This window comes from Triticum dicoccoides, chromosome 4B, assembly GCF_002162155.2.
Source record: "Triticum dicoccoides isolate Atlit2015 ecotype Zavitan chromosome 4B, WEW_v2.0, whole genome shotgun sequence".
Taxonomy (NCBI): Eukaryota; Viridiplantae; Streptophyta; class Magnoliopsida; order Poales; family Poaceae; genus Triticum; species Triticum dicoccoides.
The window spans coordinates 490031286-490041533 of record NC_041387.1 but is presented as its reverse complement, the minus strand read 5'-3'; the positions used below and the strand labels follow the sequence as shown (position 1 = coordinate 490041533).

The window sequence follows — 10248 nt, the reverse complement described above, 5'->3', positions numbered from 1 at the left end:
TCCGATCACAGGCATCGTCATCGTCTCTACATCTCCCTTGGGCGCCACTCGACGGTTGGTGTGAGGTAAACACATCTATTCAGTTGTGTAACTCATTTTTTCTTCAGTTGGCCTCGATTTGTTGCATATTGCATAGATGATATATCTTGGTCCGCATGTATGAATATTTCATAAAAGACCACTGAAAATCTATAGTAGTAGTACTGAAAATGGCCATGCTCGGGTAATTCTTCAATTTACAGCTGCATGGACCAAGATGTCTCTTGGGGGGGGGGGTGAATACACGTTTTAAAACTTTTACGGATTTACAGTAATGTAGAATAAACTAATAAACGGATACTTTTCAAGAAAAAAAATCCTAAATATGGCAGGCTTAACTAAGTGCACCAATAGCCTATGCTAAACAAGATAGGCACTTAAAAGAAACTAGCAAGCAGAAACTATATCACAAGATACGGAATTAAAGATACAACAAAGCAATTCACACTAGCATAATAAATTATATATCAATAAGAGCAAGTATAAATTGTCGAAAGTACGTGGGACAAGAGACAACCGATGTTTTTTTGGAGTTCAACTATCCATCGATACTCTAATCTCTGTTGGAGAGGTGTCGAAGCCAAAGCTCTGGAGCGGCACCAAGTGGCTCACCTTATTCTCCCTTTGAGTCACCCCAACGGACGATTCTCCCCCAACGAAAGGTCTTCAATACATTATGGTTAGCTTCTTCATCCACTCCGGAGATGGCAAGCTCCACAACCACTTCACAATACTACCTAGGCCTCTTCACAAGATTTTTGAAGAGACCGCCAAGCCAATACCACAAAATGGTCTAGGAGGCGGTGGCCTCCTAGAGTAATAAACTCGCGGATTCTTAGTCAACTCTGATTTTAATGATGTTGGACCCCTTTTAAAGCTATGGACAAGCCCAAGGTCCTCATATAGAGAACCACCCAAGTTTAGCAAAAAATAAGGATGCAAAAAATGCAAAGGTTTGAGCACTCTACACACGACGTGATTGAGCTACTTGCCCGAAAATCCCTCTTGATAGTGTGAATATCAAACCTATAATATAATCTCCCACCAAGCACCATGAGACCGGCAAAACTAGGAAAACCTAGATAAGTTATACCTTTGCCTTGCACATCCCACTTGATTTTGATGATGACGCTAATGCTTGATCTTGAAGACTAGCTCTCATATTGTACTCAGAGGGCTACCTTCTTGCTGCCAAGCTTGGCTCGCAAGCTTCTTCATGGCACCATGACTCTCTTTGCATGACCTGGCCATGGTAAGGGGGGAAGACTTTGCCAATACATAAGGTGTCAGCTGCAAGGGCATTGCGGTCCCAAGTGCAAGGCTTAGCCAAGGTGCGGGGGACCAACTTGTTTGCGGCTGTGAACGGCCTATGTGGCCTCGAGTTGGTGAAGGTGAGAGGGGTCATGATGTCGAGGATCCACGCGACTCCTAAGCGGAGCGGCATCGATCGAGAATTGGCGTAGACACCGAGGTTGGTGAAGACGTGCGGGGTTGTGGCGTCGAGGATCCACCCGACTCTGAGGTTGGTGAAGACATGCAGGGCCGCAGTGTCAAGGGTATCCATAGCAGCGTGGTTAGGGATGAGTATGAGGGGTTGTGTATGACGACCTTATAACGAAGGTCACCATACACTTGGAAAGTGACACAATGTTGTTTTAAAAATATGTTCATCCGCCTGATGGCAGCATGACGTACATCCTATGGAAGGGCCGTCAAGAGTGGTGCCCGACGCACAGAACACTAGAGTGCCCCGGCTTTCGCAGTCCCATTACTCCCTACTAGTCTGGGGCTTTGAAGGTCCCTCAGAATATCAACCTACCTAACTCTCCTGAGAGCTAGTAGGGAAGAGTGACCCTTCTCTTGAGTTTATTCAAGTGAAAGTGAGTGAGTTACATGCCTATGGGGGTGAAAAGTGCAAGTAGCGCCGAGCTCCATGGAGCTCTTTATTTTTATTAGTGAAAATACTTTTCCCACACCTAAAAAATCAAAAAAAGAATATACATAGACATATATTTGTAGTATACATGTACAAAGTTTCATGAACATATATGTTCGCATGTGGGTGTACACGACAAAGATAAACACACAGATTAACATAGGTTTCCTCTTTGTTATTTTTGTGCCAGATATGTGTCTTTTTGCCTAGCTTGCAAATAATCAAATTAGTTGGTGAAACTTTATGCATACTTGAAGAACATGCATATGAATTTATAGATTTGTTTTTGATATTTTTTAAAATCTTAAATATATTTGAAGCTTTTTGTCCTTTCAATGTTGCTCTCCTCATAGAGGGCCTTACATAGCCTATGGTTGCTTGACAAATGACCAAAGCTACTCTTGAAGTAAGGAGGTGAGAGGGTAGAATTAGGTAATTTTCCATCATTTTTTCCATATGGCTCTAGTTGGGCTAAGACGTGAACTGTAGCCCATTAAAGGGAGTATCCCTACACTATTTGGAGGCTTATTTGCTCGGGCTTGCGCTTCTTTGCTCCTTTGCCTTCATCTTTGACTTATTCCTTTATGCGGTCTTTTTTCCTTTGGCTTATCGACCACAAGGGCTTGCTTGAACCCGCTGGTGCTAGCTTGGACTATTGTTGATCTTTGACTTGTTTTGATTGGCCTCGACCTTTGTTGTCTGCTTATGTGGCATGCCATGTAGGATAGGGGGTGGGACCTCAGGGGGTATTAGGGCCATTGCTACAAACATTCATATGAAAAACTTTTTTCTTTGTACCTCCATCGAAGAGCTAAGCTTCCATTTCTATGGAATGTTGCATTGAGTTATGCTTTGGGTGTCTTTCTTAATATATTGAAGATCCTGACTTCTTGTGTTGGCTATAGAGAAACACAAGAAAATTTAGGTTTTCTTTGATCGGAGGACTTTTTCGCAAAATCAAACGATCAATCTTATTCATGAAATAAATCACTTTTTTATTTACTCCATAGTTGCACTATAATCTTTTGTTAATATTTGGTCGTGTATTTGTAACATGCAGCCATGTTCTAAACTTTTTTTATTTTCACATTTGATTTCCCCAAATGCTATGGTCTATTGCACCTTTAACATACACATGTTACCCCTTCAGAATGTTCAAATTGTGTACTTGTAATGTGCAATTGCGTTTGTGCTACTAAATATGTAAATATAATTTATGTTCCATAACTTAAATTTTTCACCTTCGTTTCGTCGACTGGTTTTATTTGCGGTTTCAGTGGACTAGTTGTTTTAATGAGATCTTTTATGTGCTTAAGTCTACTGATACAAGTGGGCAAAAACCATTACACGAACATGGAAAAGAATGCATGCAAGTGGTTGTTAAGAGTTAGGGGCATAGAGCAAAATGAAGGGATATCGTCCGAGCGGCAATTATAATGTCATAACTCATAACTAGCATCAGCCAAACAAACTAAATGAAATTGTGAGGCCAGATAAAACTGCACAGGAACCTGAACCCCCATCAAAGTAGCAGGAAAGAGAACTGTACATAACAACTACTAGAAAGGATGTGTTTATCTGAGTTGGGAACCAAACTTGCAGTTCTTGTGTGACGAAGATGCATGCCTTCTTGTGCAGCACGAAAGAGACAATAATGAAAACCGAGGCAATAATGTTGCTTTTCTCTTCGAAATTATGAAGCTTGAGCAGATTAATGTAAATAAGTAGGGATTATCAAGCTCTCCATGTGGGCCAGTGAAGAACAAAAGATCTTCATACGATCAAATCTTAACGAACTTCAGTTGATGCAGGTGCCGTGCCAACTGGCCCCTCCCCTCCCCTCCCGTGCAACTCGGCCGGGTGTCCTTCCCCTGCCGTCTCACCCTCACCTGGCCGCCGCCCCTCTTCCACCTCCACTATATAAACACGCAGTGCAAGCTCTCGTCCAATTCATTCAACCTCCATTTCCAAAATCCCAGCAATCCAAAACCCCAGAGCAACCGAAGCTAACAAGCCATGGATCCACTCGACCGCAAGGGGAAGGAGGTAGCCTCAAGCCAGCCGTCCCGCCCCGCGCCCTCCGACCGCGGGGAGGCCTCGCCGTCGTGGATGCCGCCGCCGCCGCCGCCACCGCAGCAGCCCCCGATTCCGCCCGTGACTCCGCTGGGGCAGATCCCGACGGTGAATGTTTGGGAGGAAACACTACCCGTCGCGCACAAACTGCAGAGGGTAGACAAGGTGCAGACGATGGAGGCGCCGGGCGCGCAGCGCCACGTCGGCGTGGGACGCGTCGCCGCCTTCCTCCCTCTGGAGGCGCCACCACCGCGGATCCCGCCGCCGCACCAGCACCAGCAGTTTGGGTCTCAGCAGCCCAGCTACCGGTGGAGCGAGGGCAAGTCGAGCGGCGGTCACATCTCGGGCGCGGACGCCCGCAGGCTCGCGCGGAACTCCCGAGCCAAGCCGGTACGACCAACCTCCAGGCACCGTGTTCCGCTCGCCGATGGCGCCATCGCCGCATACGGCGAACTCCAGCACCAGCCAGCAGCTGTGCGTCATGGATCTGCGCAACTGGACCAGCGGCAGCGGCTCGTTCCACGCCGCGCCCCCCGCCTCCATCCCCAGCACCAACTTCGACATGGTGGCTCGCGGGGTGGCTTCGACGTCGCATACTTCAACACTTGACCTGATGCTACCTCAGGAACAGCGGCCCATGGCGGAGCGCCAGGGTCAGGCTGCTGCCGGCCAGAAGCTGAAGGTGTGTGCCGTGTGCGGCCGCCCGAGCACTAAGAAGTGCGCCCTCTGCCTTGTTACAAAATACTGGTGCGTCCGAAGCTAATAGAATTGTCTTTCAGATCAGTTTCCTTGTAAGGTTCTAAATTATTAGAGGACACTCCTGCTTATCCCTCTGATATCTTATGATCCTGTTTAGTTCCAAGGCATGTTCACGGAGGCATTGGAAATCAGAGCATAAGGTCAACTGCAAGGGAATGAAATTGCCAGACCCTGTTGACAAGTTAACCCTTGGAGGCAATGGCAGCACAAGGAAGTCGTCTGATTCTGCTCTCATGACAGCCATGAAAGAACCAGGAAAGGTAAACAATGTGTGTATTACTCAGAAAAATTCTTGAATGTCGATAAACATTTCACTCAACAGTTCTTACTCTGTACCCAGGTTCTGTTCCCATATGATGAGTTTGTGAAGCTGTACAATTGGAAGGGCCGTGACACTTTACCATGTGGACTCCTGAATTCTGGTAACAGGTATTATTGAATAACACTATCCCCCACTACCTTTTCCTTTAAGAGTACATGCTTAATCTGTCTCTATTCTTATTATTTTGTGCAGTTGCTTTGGGAATGTAATTTTACAGTGTCTGTCAGGCACAAACTGTCTTGTGGCATATCTGCTAGAAAAGGACCATAAAAATGAATGTAAGTGGTGGTATATAATAACGTTTCAGGTTATCAATGTAAAGGACCATAACAATGAATGTATTAACATCTAGTTTTTAATATCACAATGTTTCAGGTTATGTGAGGGAAGCAGACTGGTGCTTCTTATGTGAACTGCAAGCTCATATGGAAAGAGCTACTGGTGGTACAAAGCCGTTTGCTCCCTTAAATATTCTTTCTCATTTACAAAATATTGGTGGGGACCTTACCTCTGGTAAACAGGAGGACGCTCATGAGTTCTTGAGGTGAATTACCTTCTTTGCAAGACTTTATGTGGGTTTCCCTTCTTTGGGTGGCATTGAATGATGTATGATATGTACTGCATTTCTAGGTTTGCAATAGATAAAATGCAATCAGATTGCTTAGGTGGAAATGATGGTGAAAAGGCTGTTGATCTTAGCATACAGGAGACAACAATTATTCAGCACATATTTGGTGGTCGATTGAGATCTCAGGTTTCTTCTGTTTCTGGTTTAATACAGTATGTGTATTTCTATTTATAATCCACGGGTCTAGATTTCTGGCGGCTCTGTTTTCAGTCAGCTCTAAATTCCTAACTACACCATTATTTCAGTATGCAGTAAAATTTCATCGAATGTGATATAGGGTGCCCCTCTTGAATGGTATATGCAGGTTCAGTGCACTGAATGTTCATTCATCTCAGACCGCTATGAAAGAATGATGGACTTGCCGGTTGAAATAGAAGGCGATGTGCACTCCTTGGAAGAATGTTTATTGAAATTCACTGCTAAAGAGTGGCTTGATGGGGATAACAAATACAAATGTGATAGGTAAGTGTCATTTTCTGCATTGACACTTCATACATCTTTAGATATACAGGGTCATATTTCAATAGCGTCCACTGTACTGTATTTTGAGCATTAATCGGCTTGTTACACATGCACATCTTTCAATCACTTCTTTTCTGGCCAGCTGCATGTATCAACTTCTATTTAATGTTCTTTTACGAGGTTTTCTAGTATGATACTGTAACCCATTCAAGCCCTTCCCGTTTTTTAACTGAGATATCTTTTCTCAGACTATGTTGACTTCAGATCTAAGTACCAAACATAGGATAAAAAATGTTAATTAGATTCCACATTTTTGTTTTTGCAGATGTGATAAGCATGTAAAAGCATGCAAGCGTCTAACAATCTATGAGGCTCCAAATATACTCACTATTACTCTAAAGAGATTCCAGGTTAAGACATTGGCTTGTTACATATAAATACTGTTCTATTATGACGACATGACGCATAACAAATCTCTGTGGTTATGACAGAGTGGTAGATTTGGAAAATTGAACAAGCTAGTTACATTCCCTGCGAAGTTAGATCTAACATCATACATGAGTGCGGCAGATGGAAGCGATCAATATGATCTCTATGCTGTTGTAGTTCATCTGGATGAACGGAACGCTTCATTTTTTGGGCATTATATATGCTTCATAAAGCATTTAGAAGGAAACTGGTATAAGGTTGATGACAGCAAGGTACTTTATTCATCTCTGTGTTAATGACACAAATAGATAGCTATGAATGTCAACTGATTCACTTGCTCACGCCCATTTGTAGGTTATTCCAGTTGACAAGGAGGAAGTACATGATCAAGGGGCATACATGCTTCTCTACCGCAGGTAATTGCTATGGCTACCCGCATCACTATGGGGGAACTAGAAGGAAAAAAGGCCACATATAACGCTTACGAGAATCCGCATTTATTTCTCATGACTACTTGATATCTGCTTGAGTGGATCTTATGTATTTTCTTGCTGCCATTTGCATTTCTTGTGGTTCTAGAATTAACTGATCATACTCCACATACCAATCAGATATACCGGCAGCAGATAATGAAACTCTCTGTTACTGTTTTTTGTTGCTGACTTGTATTATTTTACCTTTTCAGCCTAACAGCTATCTGATGCAACTTTTCCTAACTTAATTTTCATCACTTTTCTTTGTTTCTTATTACCATGTTTGCAGTATTTCTACTTTTAGACCACTTACTTCTTACTCCCTCCGTAAAGAAATATAAGAGCGTTTAGATCACTCCCTCCATAAAGAAATATAAGAGCATTTAGATCACTACTATAGTGTTAAAATAAATTAAACTCTTCTTTTGGTCATAGACTGGTATGAACATGCTAAGATGTTCTAGACTTGGCTGACAAGATTCCTTTACTTTATGTCTGCAGGACATCATCTCGTCCTAGGCCACTTCTTCCAGTTAAAAACCAACAGTTGGAAGGGCTTCAAGTGGATGAAATCTTGTGCTATCATCCTTGAAAACTTGGCTCACACTTGAGCCAGTGTTTCTTCTGGGCTCCCTGACGATTTGCAGAAGCTCAGATCTTTCCTGGCCGGTGCCACGTCCTCTTTATGCCATTAGGGACATAGCAGATTTTAGGCTTACTTTTTGAGATACATAGCAGTGTGCAGCCTTGCATTTTATAAACTTGACCTGCTGATTGCTTATTCATTGAAGCTGAATCTTTTTTGTTGAGTAATAAGTGGAAACCTGATTGGCTTGTTCATTTATTATATCCTTTCTGTAATTATATGCTACGTTTATCTTTCTTTACTGCCATAATAATCTTTTGCCGCTCACTTAAATTATGAAGTCTAGGAATTCCATGAGAAGGCGTTCTCTCACACCACCTTAACAAAATGTGTATGTTCTGCGCCATCTGTCCCGGTTAAATAATTGTATGTTTTCTTTTCCCTCAGGGAAAAATATATTTTTTGTCCTTGAACTCTCTTGAAAGTATAGAAATTGTTCCTCAACTTCAAAACCGACAATGTTAATCCCTTAACTTCTTAAACTGGATTAGTTTAGTCCCTTGACTTAACAAAAGCGGTTTTCGTGCTGACTTGACATGGTTTTGATTAGTTGTCGCCCATGTGGCATTCTTCTGTCTTCCCATTTTAACTCAGGTGGATATTTCGTCGAGCAGTGAGTGTGCGCGGATCAACAAGAAAATGGATGTAGGCATGCAGCTTGTGTGGTTCGCGGCGAGCACGCAGGGGGTGCATGCGGCTGGGGAGCAGCGGCAAGACGAGGCTCGCAGGACCAGCAGGGTCAAAGCGGGACTGTGCTCGCGGCTAGCAGCATGGGGACACACGGCGGTTTGGCCTCGGCATAGGCAAGCTCGCGGCTAGCAATAGGGAGCAGTACAACAACTAAGGCCCCGTTCGGCAACCCTCCGCTCCTTCAGCGCGGAGCGGAGTGCGCGGAGTGGCCCTCCAGCAACTCTGAAAATTTGAACTGGAAGCTGCTCCGCTCCAGAGCGGAGTTGGAGCCGGGAGAGAGCCCGAACAGTGAGAGCGCTGGGTTCGGGCGATGCGTGTGCGTGGCGGCGCTCAAAGGGAGCGAGGGGAGGAAGATTGTGAACAGAGGGGGTCGGGCTAGGGTTATAGGGATTAGATGGGCTGTGGGGATGGATGGGCCGGCCTGGGTTGTCTCTCTCCTCTCTCTCTCACACACACTTTCCTTAACAGAAAAGAATTAGAGAGAAGAAAAGAAAGAAAGGGTTAGGGAAAGAATATGCGCAAGGGGTTAATTTCCCCGGACTCACAAAAATAAGCTTGATCCAAGAAAATAGAAAGTGAGCGTGGGCGTGGAGTTGAATTAATTCAAATGAGTGTGAGAAAGAAGTGGGTATTCGGTATGTCAAAAAATGTTGAGAAATTTGGTGGAGCTCGGGAAAATGACGAAAGAATTTATGGGCAGAGTTGGAGACCAAGAATTGAGATAACAAAGGCATTGGGATTTATTTGCAAGTGTGTTATGATCAATTCCAAATAATGAAATATTTATTATAGCTCCCTAATTATAGTAGGAGACTTTGAATATGTTTTAAAGAGAAATCACCGTGTGAATATCCCTCGATTTAAATAGATCAACGATCTATGTAATTTATTTAGGTGAGTTTTAAAAAAAGGGTTGCATGATGACATGATGCAATGCATATGATGCAAGGATGAATGCAACGAACAAAACAAATCACACGACGAATCTCGAAATACAAGGAAGGCATCTGGAGCATCGGTCTCGGGGTGTTACAGTCATCAAACAATTGCAATTCATCTTATTTTCAGGAAGGGTCTATGTAAGAGCTTTGATTTAGCAAATTCCACATGCTCAACTATCATATAGTCTTTCACAATTGCTAACACTCACGCGATACTGATGGGTACAAAGTTTCAATCGGGCATGGAGAAAGATAGGACCTTATAGTTTCGCCTCCCAACCTTTTACCTCAAGGGTAATGTCAACAATAATACTTTATGATAACCTACATCCGAGTGGATATATATATCCGGATCTCTCCAACACATAGTGCTTGCCAAAGGAAAAGGTGTAAAAAGGAAAGGTGAAGATCACCATGACTCTTGTATAAGGGTAGAAGATGAAAGTAAAAGATAGGGCCTTCGTAGAGGGAAGCAGAGGTTGTCATGCGCTTTTATGGTTGGATGCACAAAATCTTAATGCAAAAGAATGTCACTTTATATTGCCGCTTGTGATAAAGACCTTTATTATGTAGTCCGTCACTTTTATTTCTTCGATATCACAAGTTCGTATAAAGCTTATTTTCTTCACACTAATAGATCATACATATTTAGAGAGCAATTTTTATTGCTTGCACCGATAACAACTTACTTGAAGGATCTTACTCAATCCATAGGTAGGTATGATGGACTCTCATGGCAAAACTGGTTTAAGGGATGTTTGAAAGCACAAGTAGTCACTACAAAAAAAGACACATCCGTGACATTTTGGGCCGAACAAATTTTTTCTGTCATACATATGACACTTCTATG

General features: G+C 43.2%; 1 protein-coding gene across 1 annotated transcript; it reads left to right on the top strand.

The window, feature by feature from the left end:
* The first annotated feature begins 4685 nt into the window (after positions 1-4685).
* On the top strand, positions 4686-7713 carry LOC119292756 (ubiquitin carboxyl-terminal hydrolase 19-like). Its single transcript, XM_037571473.1, has 11 exons — positions 4686-4795; positions 4905-5076; positions 5148-5236; positions 5322-5407; positions 5505-5673; positions 5760-5883; positions 6062-6219; positions 6545-6629; positions 6711-6920; positions 7003-7064; positions 7623-7713. Exons 1-11 carry the CDS (start codon positions 4686-4688, stop codon positions 7711-7713), a joined length of 1356 nt encoding a protein of 451 aa, XP_037427370.1.
* The last annotated feature ends 2535 nt before the right edge of the window (positions 7714-10248 follow it).

Bases quoted from the DNA above. Each gene is read 5' to 3' on its own strand.
- LOC119292756 (XM_037571473.1), top strand. From the start codon at position 4,686: ATGGCGGAGCGCCAGGGTCAGGCTGCTGCCGGCCAGAAGCTGAAGGTG. The intron at 5,674-5,759 runs GTGAATTACCTT...CTGCATTTCTAG, and splicing joins GACGCTCATGAGTTCTTGAG to GTTTGCAATAGATAAAATGC. The intron at 5,884-6,061 runs GTTTCTTCTGTT...TGGTATATGCAG, and splicing joins GTGGTCGATTGAGATCTCAG to GTTCAGTGCACTGAATGTTC.